General features: G+C 37.2%; 1 protein-coding gene across 8 annotated transcripts in view; it reads left to right on the top strand.

Annotated features, from left to right (window-relative positions):
• The first annotated feature begins 385 nt into the window (after positions 1–385).
• Grip1 (glutamate receptor interacting protein 1) overlaps positions 386–20,561 on the top strand; it is a 379,314-nt gene continuing 359,138 nt past the window's right edge. For 3 of the 8 annotated variants that reach the window (XM_047550567.1, XM_047550566.1, XM_047550563.1), the window contains exon 1: positions 387–706. In XM_047550567.1, coding sequence (XP_047406523.1) covers positions 574–706 — 133 coding nt within the window. In that variant the 5' untranslated portion in view covers positions 387–573. Of the gene's footprint in view, positions 707–17,545; positions 17,665–20,561 lie in introns of those variants that run through there. The other 5 variants (XM_047550569.1, XM_047550568.1, XM_047550565.1 and 2 more) reach the window with 3 other exon arrangements.

Below are 20,561 nucleotides of genomic sequence, written 5' to 3'. Positions count from 1 at the left end.
ATGTGCTGTGCTTTGAAAGAAGAGGTGCTAAAATCAGGCAGTGGGATTAGTAGGTAGGAAAAAGTCAGTTCGTCTCTCTCTTTGGTTCAGTCCATTGACTACTGGTGTTTCCCCGCCCCTCTTCTCCTACACCCCCCGCCCCTGGTGATGGAGAGGTTGGATAGTGACATTCTAGTGCTGGGACTCCTCTTGCCTCAGCTGAATCTCTTGAACTTTTGTTTTGAAACTGTTTGAAGTCCAAAGCTTTGCTGTTGTTGGTTTTTTTTTTTTTTTTTTATCTCCTAGACTTTCATTATCATTTCACTTTCTCTCCCTCTCCTTTTTAAAATTGCAGATTTGACAGTTTATTGAACTAAATGAGAAATCTTGTCAAGGTAAACTCCATAGCATTCTTATTTTTATCTCTTCCATGGCTAAAATCTCCGCTCTAATGGTAGCATAGAGGCAGATCCGAGGCAGTGCGTCTGGTCCCCAGGCTTGGTGTTGGTCATTCATGCTCCACCGGCTTCCCAAGCAGCTGGGTTGTCTCTGCGCTCTGGTGCTGGCTGAGCCTGGCTGCACGGTGAGCAAGAGATGGACCGTTTCCTGGGTTTTGTCAAGCAGATCCGAAGATCTAGGAGAAGAAAAGGCAAAAAGTACCGACCAGAAGAGGATTACCACGAGGGTTATGAGGATGTCTATTATTACGCTTCGGAGCATTTTCGAAGTAAGCACTTCCCTCCACCCTTCTCCTCTTCCTTCTTGCTTGCTGGGACTAACAATAAACCTTGTGTGCAGCTTTAATCTTAAATGCAAAAGGTTCCCCAGATGGTGTTCTCTGTGAGAAGTCTGTAAGTACTGAAGTGCTACATTTTACTTGATTTGTTGCAAGAATAGTTATCAGATAGGGTCTAGACAGTATAACCAGCCATAGGTCTAGACACATCGTTAATATTTTAGATGTAATTAATTGATTGTTATTTCAATGAGTCATTCAAAAAGGTATCTTGCAAGCCAATGTAGTAATTGGTCAAAATATGTTCTGTTGTACTTGTTTTTCAATAATGCTGTGTATTTTTTTTCCCACATTTTAAAATTGGGAAGGCTAGCTCATGGAAGAAAGAATTGTTCATGTTCAAGTTGGTACTGATGATGAACACTTCCAATTAAGACTTCTAGACAGTTTTCTGTAATCTGAAATGCTGTTTGGACAAGGGAGTTCAAATGCTTTTCTGTGATGTTTGTTCATAATTTTGTTAAATTAAGGGAATTCTTATTTGCTGTCAGCCACAAGCAGCAATAACCGTAAAATAAAATAACATATTCATATTGAGACATTCATAAATTAGCTAATAAATAGCAGAGAACTACAATTTTTCTCGTACCTGTCAGTGTTTTAATTCCTGGTGAGGTGTGGATGGGTCCCGATAGATTTAAAATGCCCAGGAATGCCTCAGGGTGCAAAGAGGAAGCAGAGATCACTGAGTTTATGTGCCAAATGAGAAAGAGGTAGATGACAGCTATGTATAATCTATATTTTAAAAATTAAAACTTATTTCTGATCTTCTTGAATAGGAGTCTGTAAATTTGCACTCCAATCCTACTTTTCTCTGGCCTTTTGATCTCTAACATGAATATCCCATTTGCAACCCCTGAGCATTGACTGATAAATAATTTAGATCCCAATTTCAGTTGCATTGAAAGTCATGTGAATTAGTTCTAAATGCCAGAAATTCTGCTGTGATTGATAAAGGCTGAGATTTGAAAACTCACTTTGTAGCAATAAAACAATGAAGCAAAATTGTAATTATTTGATATTTTCTTGAGTAATATGGCTATGAATTTGTAATCTCTGAGTTTTAAAGATAATTTTCTCAAAAAGCTTGTATGTGAATAATCTGTTCTAATGTAGTGAGTCTCTTTTTTCTAAATTTAGTTTTCCTAATATATTCTAGAATTTAAGATTTGTGTCATATCAAAAAAATACTGTCAGCTTTTATGAGTAATATTGAAAATTCAGAAATTGGAAAAAAAGAAGCTTAAGTACTTTTAATTATATTGGCATTCATTGTACGCATTTCTTGCAATCTGTATACCCTGTGTCAAGTTTATGCCTCAGATTAGTATAATGACACGTTTGTACAAGTAGAATCAAACAAAATTCCTTAGATACCTGCATTCTACTAGTTTGTGAAATATTATAAAACAACAGAGGAACTCTAAGTTTACAAAATGTATCTACAAGGAAAAATGTTATGGAGGTATCCAAGAAATGTCTTCAAAACTATTAAGAAAATGTTATAAGTCAGGTCGTAGTCTTTATACGTCAAGTGCAATAACTCAGAAAGAATCATGTCTTATCTGGTTTGTCAAGGTCAAGCTAAGGATAAGATGTTAACCATAAAGTTATTTGCTTTTTATGTGAAACCCATGTTTTTCACCTGTGATTTATCAGGAAGCACCCATTATACAGGCTATAACTCTGTGGAGTTAGATGTGTATTGAATCTCCAACTCCAAACTGCTACATAATAAGCAGAATATGTCACAGTAGACTTGTGCACTAGGGATTTGGCATTTTGTCAGATATCAAATAGAGCTTTTAAAGATGTGTCATATGGCATGATGTCCTCTTAGTGCATCTTTTGGCTACAGTTTCAGGGCTTCTCTGAATTGGGTAGGGGAGACATCCATTTATATTTAACAGCTGTAGAAAAGTATTGAAGGGTGAGACTAATGCTTACAGCCAACCCTCTCAAAGGGGTACTATGGTTGAATTCAATGACATCTGCTATCTATATGTTTTTTTTTGTTTGTTTGTTTTGTTTTGTTTTGTTTTTGTCTCTCTGTTTTAATTAGTCTTTGGCATAATTTGAAAGTTTATGCCCTCTGTGTTTTCTTTGTGATTTAAAAACTGTTCACATCAAGGCATAGAATGTGGTGGACTTTCCTGAATGACATTCACATGGTTATTGGCACCACTGATAAAATAGAAGTGGCATTCTTTTTTCCCTGTATTGTTTGTTTCTTGAAACTTAACTCTGTCTTGTGAATTTTCCTGTTGGTTCAGATTACCAGAGAAACTTCATACATATGATAATGAAAGACTGAGGTAGAAAGAACTCCCTAGAAAATTCCCCAATAAGTCTGCCCTCTCTTGTACAGTTTCAAGTGCTTACTGATATTCAACTTTATCCTAAATAATGTCTCTTCTATTGTGCATTTTGATTTAGAATTGATGTATGCAAATGTACATGAAGATGAATATATTTGATTCTTTAAAAAACTGCTTTTGTTACTCGTCTGTCCTATCATAATTCTGGAGTTTAAATAAACTAGACAGGTGCCTTGGGCAAATCACCAAACATTTCTGGGATTTAGTTTCCTAAAATGTGACATAAGATGGCTTTATCCTGAAGACTTTTCTAGGTGTAGAATATATAATTCTAAATTTTACATAATTTCTAACAGTTCGGTTAAAGGTTCTTTGTTTTCTTCTTTATTTCTTTCTTTCTTTTTCTTTTCTTTTTTTTTTTTTTTGAAATGGTTGTGTTGAACTCTCCATACACCTTTCTCAACCTCCAGAGCAGTTGGAACTTGAGGCACATGCCGTTGTGCCCCTCTTGGCATAAAGGTATTGACTAAAGGATTTTAACTGGGATCAAACAAACAAACAAACAAACTTACCTGAGTATCTTGAAGGAATTGACTTTCTGGTAGGAATTGTTAGTGGGGGGATTCCTGTCACTTTAAGATTATACTCTATCATTGAGTATGAAGGAACTTTGAAGAATTTTCATAAAGCTACAGAATTCTGAATATGTTGGTAAATCCTAGATCACATCTTGTATTTAATTGTATCTACCAAGGAGCACCATTTACTATCTGAGGTTCTCACATAGATGAATCATTTGGCAGTTTTCCTTAAGAAAAATTTGCATTGATTATAGAACTGCCATAATCCTGAATGTGACAAAGAGCTAAAAGAGAACCCTAAAATTCAATTGTATTATGTTTGGTGGTTTTATTTGTTTTCCATCAAGTGTTATAGCAATATTTCTTTAAAGGCTCTTTCAGGTCATATTTTATTTAAACTACCTTACAAAAAAAATAAAATTACTCTATTGTTTATATATTTTTATTTAGCCACATCAAATTCAAGTAATACAACACATAATATATTTACATTTTCTTAGGACTGTTCTTATCCCTGATAAAAAATTCTACCTGACACCGTTCTTACAATTCAACTACTTGAAAAGGGGAAATTTATTTATCTCTTACCTAAGACCCTGGTACCTTTTGCATGTATGCAGTGGTATTGAATTAGGCATGGGCTTTCTGCCTGGTAACTGCTCTTCCACATTTCATTCTGAGTCACCTCTGCAGGAGGAAAACTGTGCATAAAAGTTGCTTAAGGTAGTTGTTAGTGACCCATTGACTTTTCCTCCTTCAGGTCCTTTCAGGGAAACTAGAGAGAGGAAGGAACATGATGATGGTATAGATGTTTTGGAGAAAGGTCATTTGTTTTTATGAATTATTTTATTTGTTGATTTGTTTTTGTTTTCCTATTTCAATAGGTACTGAGCAATAGTTTGTGTGTGTGTGTGTGTGTGTGTGTGTGTATAAAACATTGTTAGCTAAGTTATTTTATTTAATAACTTTAAAATCCTTAGATAATTCAGGCTTTAAAGTACTTTACATGTTGAATTATGTTTTAAAAGGAATGCTTCACTTTCTTTTCTTTAATTGGAAAATATTGTGCATTATTATTCTTAGCAAAAAAAATTTAGTGGTGGGTGTTTGTAGTGTGAGGATTTTTAGGCACTGGTGTGGGTGATTAAACAATTAATTTCTTACTAGTTCCTTTGACTAAATTTTAACATTAAACCTTTTTATTTATAAATTCATAGAACTATACCCTCTCTGCATCTAAGGAACAGCATTTCTCTCTTAATAAATGTATGAAAAGGATTGAGTGAGAATTTTGACATACTTTGGGAAGATGGCTGATCCTTGCTATAATACTTACAAGAGCTGGCATATAATCAAAGAAGCGGTTGCCTTTCTCAGCCTTTGGGGTATGAAGGGAGAGAGGAGAGAGGAGGGGGAAGAAGAGAGGAAAGCATGTTTCGTAGGCTATCCTTACTTCTTCAGTGCCTAGCAGCCATTCATTTCTGTGTTGAAAACAGTGATCATTGAACTGACAGGTCTTGGATGTGAGATCCTGGATGATTCAAGCCTCAGCTGTTTGACTCAAGAAAACCCAGAAGAATTAGAAGCAACATCAATTATAAGGAAACAGTGCAAATTTGTTATTTTATGACAATCCTGTTTATTTTTCTTTCCTAAGAATTGTTTTCCATCTATAGTACATTTGTTTTTTTGTTTTGTTTTGTTTTGTTTTGTTTTTTTGGGTAATGACTGGCTAGCATGTACCATTTGTTGGGTACTTTGTAGCATCAACTTTATTATTCCAAATTTTATTTTATTCTATGTGGAATAATGCAAAGGAATATTAAAGTTGAAAAGGACCTTAGAATCTAGTTTGTCCCACCTGAGTATCTCTTAGATTAAAAAAAAAAAAGAAAACACTAAGTTATCCAACAAATTAAATGACATATGCATGTGCAAGCCCACTGATCAGCGGAACTAAGTTTAAAAGCCAGATTATCTTTTTGGGTCTGGTTCACACTCCAGTCATTATCTTACATGCATGTTTAACTCTCCTAAGATCTGATCCTTCCAATGATACTTAAGGCCTGAGATCCATCTACATATGAATTACAATGGTTGATTTCCTTGATAAGTGGCTTTAATGTTTTGAACATTGAATCCTCTTATACTAAACTCTTGAACAAAAACCAACTCCTCGGTCTATCTTGCAATCCAAACTAACTCATTTGTGGGTGATGTTAATGACAATGATTACTGATGACTCAAAGACCAAGCAACAGTATTTTCTGCTTCTATTATTTGCCCTGTGGTTTAAAAATACATCTACTTTTGCCAATAAGTATCTCTTCGGGGAACTTAAGATATCAATTAGGACTAGCTTTGGAGTTGAGTTAGCAAGGCCTGCCATTGCAGGAAATCCTACCCCAGTATTCCAACTATGTGGATATCCAGCATTTGTTAAAACCTTGCAGGGTAGACACATTCACTTCCAGGCAGAGCAAGACACTGAAAAAAATCTGTGCTTCTTTTAAATAAGTTCAGAACTGTATGTTAAATTATATGTTAAGTTGCTGGCATACTCTAACAAATACATTGCGTGTTCAAAATCTAAATCCTGATCCAAATAAATATACACTATATTGAATTGGATAGGCACTAAGATTTCATGTCTTCTCTCTACTCATATTATTCTCTCATGGATATAACATATGGCATGTGGAGGTGAGTAATTCCTTCAGTGCTATTTTTGTCTTAACTATACAAACCCAGAAGATCTCTGTATTGGGCCCACATCCATGTGGGCAATTTTCATTTCTTTTTTGTGTATTTCTAAAAGATCACCAAACCTTCCATTTATTTAATGAAAAATATATTTCAGTGCTTTCCATTTTCATGATGAAGTGAACATCTATTTGTCTTCCCTTAAACTCTGCCCCAACTCGCCTCCACTCCCCTCCCTGGGAAGAACTGCCCCCATATTGAAAATACCCTATTTCTACTCCAATTCTGTCATTATTGATTGATCAAAACTGTCATCATTATTGTATACTATTTCCTAGCCCAGGGCGATTGGTCTGGTAATGGACATGTAAACCAAGCTGGGGCTGTCAGAGAGTTCCTCAGGAGTTTGCAAATTCACTCTGATGCCCTCTGCCTGAGGAGAAACCATTCTGAGGTGGGAGGGAGTCAAATCAGCCTTCACAGGTGGAAGGGAAAAATAGAAAGGCTCTTAGGCACATATGGTCCCTTCTTCTGGGTCATGAGGTTTCCAGGGCTGCCCAAATTAAAGATTCTGTAGTGAGAAAAGGACCAGAACCAGGATGGAAACTCAGATGTGTAGTTTCTAAGCTGGTAGTGTTTGTTATTTTTTAATTGGAGAAATATGACTATTGGGTTATTTTCATTTGAAAGAAATAAAATATAGATTTTATTCCATGGGAGTTTCTAAACTCTAATAATTTAATTTTCTTACTGAAACTAGGGAACTCTGTGACCTTGGATGAATCACCTGAGTCCCTATGCTTTAGTGTCTTGGGTGTAAAATGGGAGTGCTACTTGGCAGTGTAAGACACTAAAGACCCAAGAAAGAGCAAACACCCAGTGATACAGGCAGTAGCCTGCATCTCAGTGAAGCACATGGCCCACACAGCTGGAGAAAGTGGGTGGCGAGTGGGCACACTTGGGCCAAAGATGTTTCCCTTAGCATTACTTACATGCACTTAACATTTCCTGTCCCCAGTTTCTGTGCGGAGTTGAATCTGGCTGTAGAGGGGACCACAAAACTTCACCATGTACCTCTCACCAGATAATTCAGCCTGATACTAGAGGGAAACACTCCCAGTGGTATTTTTAAATATATAATGCAATTGATTATCTGCCTTTTTTATTTGAAGTGTTAGAATTCTATTTTGATGTCTCAACTATTACATAATCTTATAGTCAAAAAGCTTGTCTGAAACATTCAACTGTAGAATTAAATTATTTGAATCTATGGCTTTAAACTAAATATCAGCAATTAGGTCTACAGATGTATAAAATTCAGTTGAGTTTCAGTTGATATGCCAAACCTTTGAAGATCTCTGTACTAAACTGTTAGAACTGACTCCAAAATATTATAAGATTATGGATAAGTTACTCATAATTAATAACATTTAAAATAAGACAGAGTATTATATTTGAATTTTCTTCTTTAATTCCTTACTCTGTCAAGCATAGGAAGATTAAATTTATGGTAAGCATCCCAATACTTTATTCATTTAACAAATGCAAGTTGAACATTTATAATCCTAAATGCTCTGAAATCTGAAAGTTTTTGAGTGCCAGTATGATACCACCAGAGGAAAATTCCGCACCTGACCTTGTGTGATACATCACAAAGCTTACTCACAGAAAAATTACTATATAAAATTACTTTTAGCCTATTTGTATATGAAGCATAAATTTAGAATTTAGACTTGAATCCCTTCCCCAACATATCTCATCATGTATCTATGAATATTCCAAAATTAAACAAAACAAGATCCAGAACACTTTGGATATCAAGCATTTTAGACAAGGAAGAATCAATGTGTACCTGGGGAAGACCTCCCTGGGTGCCAGAGACACAGTTGTGCAAAGGACAGAGAAAACCCTTGCCCCAGTAGAAGGTGCAAGCTCACCGGGAAGCAGAGAACAGAAGCTGGCTCGAAGTGCAATGAAGAAAATGAGATCGAAGCTCTGGGATAGAGTGTCGGAGGTAGTCAAATGGTTTTTTAGTTAAGGTAGCCCTCTTTGAGAATAAGAAGTTAGACTGGCCCTGTTTGAAGAAATGGAGGCACTGTGTGAAGAACTAGTTAGGAGGAGGCAGGGCCATAAACCCTCAGAAGTTGAAAGTGTTGTATTTATCAATTCGAAAACAGCATCTTCCTTGACATCTTCTGAATGTGTTACTTCCTTAATGTTCATTTGTAATATCAATTGTTTGAAATTCAGAATGCATTTCTTCCTAGGAATGAGGGAGAGAGAGAGAGAGAGAGAGAGAGAGAGAGAGAGAGAGAGAGAGAGAGAGAGAGAGAGAGAGAGAGAGAAACAGATTTAAAGTTAGCTTGATCACACCTATGTAATATTTCATTAACAGGTAAATTGTGGCACTGGCTAACTGGGACACGGTTACTGGAAAAAGACTTTTTTTCTATCAAAAAGGTAGGGTTGCTATTACCATCACATATAGACATCTTTAAATTTGATATTGCTGAGTTAGGAGCAACTAAAGGGGAGGGGAATGCTAAAATGGTTTGTTATGCTTTTAGGACAGTGTCAGTAAGTGTGTGGTAATCTTTGTGTTTGGGTTCTAACCATCACTGAGCACAATTTTTAATCTAAAAGTGCACTTACCATGTAATCAGAGGATACAAAAATGTGTGATCATTTTATAGTTCATCATTTGTTTTCAGTAGGACAAAAATATATCACACTTGTCCCTCGTCTTTGAAATTTACCACATTGTAGAGATTCTTAATGGCTTATGCATGTTATAGTAATGATTTTGTGTCAAAAACAGTTTCCAGAGAGCCAGGAAATTCACACAGGGTCTTTCTAATTACAGCCCACATCATCGCCATCCTCTGTTGTTTTATGAAAAATTGAACCCTATGTTACTGTTGTTATCTTATTAACAATGGATGACCAGGGAATCTTATTTTGCTTGTTGGAATATTGCTATTTTCTACATCCATTACTATTCATTAAATATGATTCAGGGAATTAATCTTTTATTTTTAGAAATAAATCCAGTGTAATATAAAAAATTTTCATTTTCTGATGATTGTCTGAATTGCTTTTCATGATAGTGGCTAAGCAACATACTTTTAAGTTTATGATTAATTTCAGGACAGTGGCAAGATTTTGTGAAACAGGTGCTTCTGATTACTGCTGAGCTGGTCTTGTGTTTTCATGTTGCACTTCTGGCAGCAATATGTGGTTCATGAATTTTCAGGTGTAGGAAATAACATTTGATTTGTGAAGCCCCATTTTTGAAATAAAACCAGGCACATGTCAAATGTAGCCAATATAGAATGTGAAGCCAACAGTGGCATCCTTGCTGATTCTAAAAACTGAATGTAGGTTAACAAATAGCTTCACTGGAGAGTTTTACAAATGATCACAGTTGTGGTTAGCACTTATTTTTTTTAAACTGTCGCCTACACGTGAAAAAATTAACTCTGTAAGTACATCTATATGTATATATGTAAATTTGCGGTGATGGGGATTGAACCCAGGGCCTTGTATGTGGTAGGCAAGTACTCTACCATTGAGCTACATCCTCAGCCCCATCTTTGCAAGTATTTTGAAGACGTGGGTGTGAACTTTTATTTTGAAAATATTTTACTCAGTACATTTCACTTGGCCTATAATCACAGTCACCTTAAGTGAGTAGCTGCTGAAATTTGGGGTGAGATGTACAGGTGTTCAGCAGTTGGTTATAAATTTTCCCTTTGTTGGTTTACAGTGACCTTTCATTATCAGGTAGAACTGGAGAATTCTCAGCATCTAGAATCTGTTGTTTATGGCTGGTTTTATCTACCAATACCGAGGCTTTATGATTTATAGGATCAATGCCTCTTTCATTTTTAAAAACCCCTAATTTTTTGGGTAATGGTGTTTTTAGGGCCATTTGGAAGATGCTAGGCATAAAAGGAAACTTAAAGTTGAGAACTGTTGGAACCTTCCAGTCCAGCCCTCTAATTTTACATATTAACCACAACAATGTAGTAACATTCAGTAATTTTTTTTTTTTAAGGCTATCTAACTCAGGATTACATAGTCCACTAAGAGTAGGATTGACATAAGTATGTAAATCTGTGAAGTTGGTGTAGTTTTATCTTATTTTCCCTCAAACCTTTCTCATGGTTTCAAAGACTGCCACCAAGTACAGCTCCCTGCCACTCCACTCACTTTCCCAAGGGTCAGACTTGGGCTCTGTGTGTGTGAGTAGCATGCACATGTACTGCCTGGTCTTGTGACTACCTCCATGTGTGTGCCTCCTTTACCAGATGGTTGAGCGGGCCACTTTACCATCTTCATGCTCCAGCACCTGGGCAGTGCCTGGCCCATGGGTAGATGTTTCTTGCTTGCCAAACTGTGAGGGACACTGGTTCCCATCTTCTACCCATATTACTTCATAGTCCATTTTCACATATCCAGTTGATTAGGAAGTTTAGAAAACAATTCTCTGGCCATAAGAGATTTAGTTTGCCATATCCAAACTAAACCTGACTCTGGCCCTCTCCTTCTACTACTCCATGTAACATAGAAAACAGCACTTACAACAATGTTAGAGAATTGAAATGTGTGAATGAAGAGGAGGAAGGAGGAGGAGGAGAAAGGAAACATTTATATTTCATGAGATTTTCTAGGTCTGCCTTCCTTTTTCAACCACACTTGTTAGAAAGTTCCTGAGATTAGTATGCATGGGGTCCTATACTAAACGTTTTCATGCTTTATTTCATTTAATACACATAACTCTACAAAACAGATATTATTATCCCTATTTTCCAGATACACTGGAGCCAAAAAAGTCCAATTAACTTTCCCAATGTCACACAATTTTCTGGTCTGTTAGGTATTATTAGTGAATATTCTTTGAGCCCATACTTTATACTGAGAGCTGTGTGCAGTGCGGTGAACACCCAGACACTGCACTCTGTGACCCCTCTCCTTATGTCTGCCCACAGGTGCCTCCAGATCCCAACTTTAACCCTCCAGACAAATTGGTAAACCTATAAGCTCTGTTGGATGTAATCCCATGTCTCTAAGAATAAGAAAAGTAGCAAATGTGACTGCAGTTAGGACTAACTATTGTATAATGAGATAAATTTTCTTCTTAGTCCTGCTCATTCAATTATTTTGAATTCAATTGTGCTTTGAACAGGACAACTTGCCTTACTTTCTGGTATGACTCTATTGTTGTCTCACCGAATCTGAGATTAGAACGTGATGTTCATAAACCACAGTGCGTTTGGACCTGAAGATACTTGGATTTATTATCGCCAAGGTGAGCAAGTGGATTCCTTCTCGGGTGGAGACCCTGATTAAGGCTTGTTTCTAACCCCTCAGCAACATGGAACTAAAAGCAGGAGAGCTGTGCCACATCTGGCCATTGGAATATCTGACTGCGAATGCATTTTGTGCCTGTCTGAGAGTTCTTACTCACATTATTAAAGCTATATATATGAAACCAATGCATCATGAGCAAAAATGTGAATATGGGTGTAAATATGTCATAACAGCAGAGTTCTCTAGGGGTCCCCAATAAATTCTTGTGTTCATGCGAATTGGAGGGTGATATAGGAGCTAGTTTCCTTTCTTTGCCTTCTCTGTTACTAAGTTACATATGAATCATGTTCTTCTCACCCTCAAATAGAATAAATGCCCACATATCAGATTTACTGATGGGGAATATTTCTCAAATAAAGCAAAAATATTTACAGTAAAGTTTTAGTATTTCAAGTGAATATTACTCTGATTCTTGGCAATAGTGGTCAATGAACTTGGTGTCAGGTTCTGTCATTTACCTAACCCAGTTTCAGCTTGGCTTTGTCCAGGTGTCTTACTTGTGGTGTTGCAATTGTCTCAGACAACTAGCTGTTTATTCTTTTCATTTGGAAGATTTTGGGGTTTTGGTTTTTGATTTTTCCTTCTTCAGGTTGAAAGGGTCTCATATAATCAGAAATTGTAATACTTTCTTAACATGACAGGGATCTCTTTGTTTGAGATGTAACAGTGAACCTCAGCAATGACCTGATATGACTTGAATCTGTTTCCTGTTAAAAACAAAATACAAATTTTACACTGTCTAGAGAAAATTCATAGTGAAGTGTATCATTTTTTTTTGAAATGTATAACTAGTTCTTTGCTAAGTCATTTGGTACCTCTTAATTTTATCAAATTCTTTATTTTTATATCTTCTTTCTCCTTAGATATCCCCTATATCCCAGTTACTCCCTCTTACTCTCCATCAATCCTAAATGTTAAAGTCATATGCCTTTCAGTGCCCTATCTGTCCCCTCTCCCTGTGAGAATGTTGTCGACTTCTTCTTTCATTAGGTGTCTGAGTCCCTGGTCCATCAACAGGCCCCTCACAAACTCATCTCCCCTCGACACTTCAGCCTCATGTGTCTGCCAGCACTCTACCGTGGCTCCTTCAGACCATCTGTGGTCTTCACTCCTGCTCTCAGGCTGCCGACATTACTGGAAGGGAAACTTGCAACGCCATGGTAGTTGGCCACATTACAGATTTATGAGTTCCAGCCTTAGCTGGGCTCTTAATGCCAGTCATCAATCTTTTATCTTTATTTCCAGTTGCTCTTTTTCCCTTTCCTTCAAAAATTGTTCCCAAATTGCACCTCCCTTCTTCATGCCGATACATACTCTCAACCAAAGATTTAGGCTACTTCTAAGTTCTCTTGACTCCGATTCCCTCTTATCCCACCTCCCAAATATCTTTTACCAAAAATTTCATATGTACTTTCCTATCCCCAAAGCAAAATGAAGGCACATAGTTAAAATGTTTCATGGTCCTCTGGATTCCACTCTTGCTGTCCACCGAAAGCGATACAGCTAAGATCATCAGTGAAATTTTAGGCATCACCAGGAGTTCTTTAAAATTTCCTTCACTCTGTTGATCTTCTTGTCCAAGTTGGCAGTGGCTCATGACTTTGGTCTTGGAGTCTTCCCTCTCTCTTGGCATCTGAGGTCCATCTTTTTCATAGTTCTTCCCCATTTCTGTGATCACCTTCTCCTTCTGTCCTTCTTCCTGCTTTAGCTGTTTGTCTTTTCTGGAGTTTGAGTACCTCTTTATAGTTTAGATACCACAGATGAGCTCTGGTTCTTTACTTTCAACTGTCATCTGGGTACTCCATCATCTCAGATAATACCTTGATCTCCTATCACAAACATGTTCATTCCACCTTCCTTCCCTATTTTAGTTAAAGGCATTGTCCTGTTAAAATTTGTACGAACTAGGAACCTAAAATTCACTCCTCACTCCCTATATTTTCTAAGTTTTTCAATTACATTTTATCTATTCCATCAACTTTATAGTCCCTTTGCTCCTAGGCTAGCCCATAGTTAGAGCTTAATAAATGTTTATTTTAATTTTATTTGTACCAAAGCGTAGACAACTAGAGCACAACTGGATTCCAAGGGACATATTTATCTTCAACTTTGATATGTATATTAATAAAGGCTTACTGGAAAGATACTTGGCAGTTTATGATGCCTAGAGGCCAAAATTTTTCTGAGGTAAAATATGTTATTAGAGTCTTGGTATTTCAGTTCATGATTTTGACCTTGTTCATTAAAATCTAAGTGGGCAACTGGAGTCTCAAGGACCTTGTAGAGCTGGAAATATTAGCTTGGAGTCTAGAATTCAATAACCATTGATTGCTCAGTCCAAAGCAGTTTACTGTTGATATCTTTTCCCTAAAATGAAATCAATTTTTCTTGCCTGTGCATTTTTATTAACAGATCTGCTATTTGGACTAGAATAATGAATTGAAGTACAGTAGCAAATTGAAAATATGAAAAATAAAGTGTTTTCCAGTGACCTCAAAATGTTGATTTAATGATTCACAGCGAATATCAGAGGAACCTTAGTGAAGAAGGTAATAGAAGCAATGAGAACATTAAATTGATTGTAAATAGTAACTTTAAGCACTATTTAAAAGTAATATCAAATAGAATTATGTCTCTTTTTCAGAGGGCAGAAAAATTTTTGATCATGAAAGTTTTGATTTGACCAAAATGATTGGAATTTGCATGTTCTATATAATTTTTACTCAGGTTTTCTAAAACAATTACTGTAACTGTCTTCTCATAGAGAATAAATTAAGATGAAAGTATGAGAAGTTTATATTTAGAGAAGTAATTCAGATTGCATGGTTTTTAAAGGAGTAATCCAACCAGTTACCTTTAGAGTGCAATTTTCAAATTTAAGAACATATTTAAATATACAATGGAATTTTTTTCCACATGCTGTAAACAGCAAATGAGTTACAAACTATTCTTATCTATTTCCCAGTAAAGCTTATATTTTATGGTTTTTGTAGTAAGCATCATAATTATTATGGTTTATTTCCTTTTGGGATTTTATAGTGCTTTAATATATATTTTCTTTTTTAGTCCTTCAAACAATCTGATTAATCAGCTGTTATTATTGTTATTTGTCACTTTATAAATGAGGAAGCCAAAACACTGAAAAGTTAAATGGCTTATCCAGTGTTACATTGTTAGTAAGAAGGGACTCTTCCCTTAATTAATCTGTTTCCGTTCTTGTGTGTTTCTCTCCTCTCTTTTGGGCTCTCTGAAGCTGGCCAGTTGCACTATTTATCTTCTATGTATGGAGCATAGCAGGTGCACACTGTGTATATTTGTAAAACAGACTGGTCTAAGCTAGATTGAAATTTCACCTGTCAGTCTTTCTCTTAAAGAATCTTACTACTCAAATACCATATTTTCTCATAACCATATAATTCATTACTATCAACATGTTATTAACTTTGATATATTAAAACTGCTTTGTAAATCCTATAAATAAAGTAATTGAGAGTTGTCTTGGGAAACATAACAAAGAGGAAAAGGATGAATGTTTTATTGTTAATCTACTTAGGATAAGAGCATTCTGTTGGTCATCTATTGCTACATGACAAATTAGCCCCAAATTTAGCAAGTTAACATATCAGACACATCTTACAGTTTCTGTGGGTCAGCTTAGCTAGGCCCTTGGGTTCCTGGTCTCTCAGAAGGTTGTGATCAAGGTCTAGGCTGGAGTTGTAGTTACCTCTAGGCTGGACTAGGGGACAATGCCCATCCAGGCTCACTTCTGTGACTGCAGGCAGGCCTCAGGTCCTTGCTGGTCATTGGTTGGTGGCCTCAGCTTTGTTTTTTTTTTTTTTTTTTTGTTTTTCCCCTCCATGGTTCTCTCCTTTGGGCAGTTCAAACATAGCAGCTGGCCTCCCTCAGAGCAGGAGAGCCAAGAGAGGGCAAGAAAGGGCATGTCAGCAAAAGTCATAGCCTCTTTGAAATTTAATCTTTAGAAGTGACAGCCCATCACTCTTGCCTTCCATTCAATAGAAGAATGTCACAGAGTTCAGCCTATACTCAGAAGGACAGGGTTACACCAGATCACGAACACTAGGAAGCCAGAATCATCAGGTCATCTTAAAGCTACCTACCTTCATATTAAATGTTGTTGTTCAACTACAGAGTAAATCAAAAGAAACAAAATTCCAAGAGACTGACCTCTACCTTGTCTAGATTTTTTAAGGGAAAAGTTACAGAAACTCAATTTAAACTGGCTTTAGCAGGGAAAAAATTATTTAACAAAAAGATCCCAAGGTTGTCCTGACACTAGGTCCAGCAAATTTCTGTTCTGTTGTCCTTTTGCCACTCAATTCTTCTTTCTAACTAGTTTCAAATGGATTCTATCAACCTGTCTTGTGCTCCATCGTAATCTATAAGGTCAGAGAGAAGGGAAATGACCCAGTTGACCAGATATGGGTCACTTTCTCACCCCTGGACTCTGGGAGAACGTGACAGGTGTAAGATATCTAAGTTATATGGATTGAATGTAGAGGAAAGAAAAATTGAGTTGTTGTTACCACACTAAGGAGCTTTGGCAGATGGGCAAGTGAATCACTAAGGACCACTACTCCTGCCTGTCCCCTTTGTACCTTTGCCTGTTCTGTTTTATGCTGATTACTATGCTTTTTTGTTCCATTTAGGCTGTTATAACAAAATACCACACACAGGGTGTCTTATAAACATCAAGAATTTTATTTCTCACAATTTTGGAGGTGGGAAAGTCTAAGACTAAAGTGCCAGTTGATTCGGTATCTGGTGAGGTCACGTTCCTCACAGATATCACCTTCTACGTCTTTTCCTGGGGCAGTTTCCATTGGTGGAAGGAACAGGGCAGCTCTCTGGGGCCTCTTTTAAAAGTAATCATTGATGAGAACCCCACTCTCATGATCCAATCACACATACACACATACCCAGGAGCCTTATTTTTTAATGCTTTCACCCTGAAGGTTAAATTTCACCTTATGAGTTTGGGGTGGGGGCACAGACATTTACACCATACCAGTGGTAGGTGTACAAGATGATGTACCTTGTCTTGTTGGGAGGAATAGGAAGACAACTACACTTCTCCAGATAAGAGTTCATGCTAAATAATTGCTTAAAATTAACAATAACAAAAGGTAAACCACAGTTTTGCAATACAAGTGTGTCCTATAGAATCAAAATGCTTCCTAGACCTTTTCGTGTCCCCTTTCAGTTTTTAGCAGAGTCATCTAACTAAAGTTTCAGCCTGAAAACAAAGCCTTATTAGTGTGTTGACTTACAGAAAACCCAGGTGCATGTGCACAGATAGTAATTGGGATCAGCTGGGGCCATTTAGGGGTCAAATACTAGGTGTTCAAGGTCACTTGTGTGTAAAATTGAACTTAATAAGCTGTAGTCCCTGCTTTATAGCAGCTTATTTGTCATCGTTTTGTTGTTGTTGTGTTGCTGTTGGTTGCATTCCACCCTACATTCTCAAGTATCTAAAAAATCAGACTTAGGGGTTTGGCCATAGCTTTTTCCCAGAGAGTAAATAGAGCACTTGAACTGCTATGGTGATTAAATTAAACTGAATGAGGTCGATTGCGAAACCACAAATCATTTGTCAGACCTTGGTGCAGTTTTCCATGCTGCGGTCCCTTGTCAACTTGTCCCTGCTCAGAGTCACCTGATGCCTCGTGGCTCCTCCCCTTCCCTGTCCCTGGAGGACCCCTGGGAGTCAGTGTGTCCTGGGCTCTTGCCACTCTCTTTCCAGCTGCAGCACTTTGCAGACAGGATATTTGGTGGAGGGGCTGTTCCAACACAGGCCACATCTGAGGATGTGATAAGAGAAGAATGACATCTGGGCTGAGATCAGAGAGGAGAAGAAAGCAGCAGATTTCCTAGTCCTGGGTCAAGTGCCACAGAGGTGAATTTGCCTACTGAAACTGTCCCTTGTTCTGCTGCCCACCTGTTGCTACAGGCTCACATGGTGCTATACCATCAGGTCTTCCCACTAACAAAATACTTATCCCCATCCCCAAATTCTCAGCCTTCCTCACCTTCTCCTTCCTTATCCCAATCAAAAAGGTATACTAATAATGATGTGGCATCATCTGCTAACCAAATGACTTTCTTCTCACTTAGAGTGTATGACTATCTGATAATCCAGGTTATTATGGTTTAATTTTTGTTTTGTTTTGCTTTCAGCTTTGTTTGTTGCTTTTTTAAAAGAATTATTTTTATTTTTACAGACTGCATTTTGATTCATTGTACACAAATGTTGTACAACTTTTCATTTCCCTGATTGTACACCATGTAGATTCATACCATTTGTGTACATAGGGTAATGGTGTTGTCTCATTTCACAAACTTTCCTTCCCCAGCCCCCACCCCTCCCCTCATTTCCCTCTACACAATCCAAAGTTCCTCCATTCTTCTCTTACCCCCCATCCCCATAATATATCATTATCCACTTATCAGAGAAAACATTTGATATTTGGTTGTTTGGGATTGGCTTACTTCACTTAGCATGATATTCTCCAACTACATACATTTACCTGCAAATGCCATAATTTTATTCTTCTTTATGGCTGAATAAGGTTATATTGTGTATATATACACAGTTTCTTTTTTTTTTTTAGATTTTTTTTTATTGTAAACAAATGGGATACATGTTGTTTCTCTGTCTGTACATGGCATAAAGGCATACCATTTGTGTAATCATAAATTTACATAGGGTAATGTTGTTTGATTCATTCTGCCATTTTTTCCCTTCCCCCCCAACCCTCCCACCCCTCCCCTCCATCTATACAGTCCTTCCTTCCTCCATTCCTGCCCCCCTCCCTAAACCCAACTCCAACCCCAACACTAACCCTTCCCACCCCCCATTATGTGTCATCATCCACTTATTAGCGATATCATTCTTCCTTTGGTTTTTTGAGATTGGCTTATCTCACTTAGCATGATATTCTCCAGTTTCATCCATTTGCCTGCAAATGCCATAATTTTATCATTCTTTATGGCTGAGTAATATTCCATTGTATATATATACCACATTTTCTTTATCCATTCATCAATTGAAGGACATCTAGGTTGGTTCCACAATCTGGCTATTGTGTATACACAGTTTCTTTATCCATTCATCTATTGAAGGGCATCTAGATTGGTTCCACAATCTAGCTATTGTAAATTGAGCTTCTATAAACATTGATGTGGCTGTGTTATTGTAGTATGCTGAAATGGGATGGATTCAAACTAAAAATTTTTTTCTCAGCAAACAATCAATGTGAAGAGAGAGCCTACAGAGTGGAAGAAAATCTTTTCCACATGCACTTCAGATAGAGCACTGATCTCTAAAATTTATGAAGAACTTAAAAAACTTTATACCAAAAATACAAAGAACCCAATCAATAAATGGGCTAAGGAACTGGGCAGACACTTCACAGAAGAGGATATATAAATGATCAACAAATATATGAAAAAGTGTTTAATATCTCTAGTAATTAGAGAAATGTACATCAAAACCACCCTAAGATTTCATCTCACTCCAATTAGAATGGCTATTATCAAGAATACAAGCAATAATAGGTGTTGGTGAGGATGTGGGGAAAAAGGCACACTCATACATTGCTAGTAGGATTGCAAATTGGTACAGCAACTCTGTAAAGCAGTGGAGATTCCTCAGAAAACCTGGAATGTACCCACCATTTGTTGCTTGTTTTTGCTTATTAACCTCAGTGAATCTCTAAATGATTTCAGGCAGAGTAAAACAGAAAGAGTTTTGAACTGGGCCACTTTTACAAAATTTTGTTAAGGGTATTCCACATGGATAGGAGGACACATTGACTTGGGAAACTTGGCGGACTCTTTTGTCAGAAACATTTCCATCTCCTCAATGTTTGTTCTTCAATCAGTTCTCAACTTTCTTCTACTTTCTCCTTCTTACATCTACCTTCTTATCTGGACTTTGAGGCCTAGGCTAACTTAATAGAATATTAAATGGTCAGCATAAGTTAATGGAATTATAAAATTTGTTTGGCTCTCAATCACCAGGCATGAGAACCAAGAGAACCAGAACCTGGCAGGTAGGGATAGTCCTACTGTCCCCGGAGCTGGTCCAACCTTAGTAGCAACATGTTCTCTTCTTCAGAGAGACGGAGGCAAACCAGCACTGCTACAGAAGGATGGGGGACACATAAAAGGCACATATGGCCCAACTGAAAGAACAGAAGGCCCTTACCCCAGCCAAGAGGGCCCTTCCCAGGAAAATATCAGAGGGGAGGTTGGAGGTACAATGATGCTACCATATGCAAGCTAAGAATTTGCTTTGTGTGGCCTTTAAAAGCAAAGCTAAGACTAATGAGTAGGAAAGATCTTTTCTTTTTTTTTAAAGCAATAATGTCCTGTGACCACTCGTTGTGATGCCAGAGAAGGAACATCTGCAAGGAGAACCATGATGGCAATAGCTTATCTATTAGGTGCTAACTCCAGCCAGCTGGTGGAATCTGGTTATATAGTGTCGTCATTATGAGCATTGACACTGGAGGAAAATGAACCTGGCTTTGAATGCTAGCTCAGCCCCTTGCAACTGTGTGACTTCACCTCTGATTCTCTAAAAGGAGAATAATAATAGACCTCTCTTAGGATGTTGTGAGGCTATAAAATGAGGTGATGCATTTAAAGTGGTTAGTACAGTGTCTTGCACATACTAGATGATCGATGTTATTTTGGGAAAGAACCTGAGGTCAGGGGAATCTGTGTTTGGCAGGAAAGCAGGCTTTTATCAGTTAGTGATGTCTGCCATGGAGTGAAGTATGCTGTGTA

Source organism: Sciurus carolinensis, chromosome 4, assembly GCF_902686445.1.
Source record: "Sciurus carolinensis chromosome 4, mSciCar1.2, whole genome shotgun sequence".
In the NCBI taxonomy this organism is placed as follows: domain Eukaryota; kingdom Metazoa; phylum Chordata; class Mammalia; order Rodentia; family Sciuridae; genus Sciurus; species Sciurus carolinensis.
The sequence above is the reverse complement of the archived record's forward strand: the minus strand, read 5'-3'. Positions and strand labels throughout refer to the sequence as shown.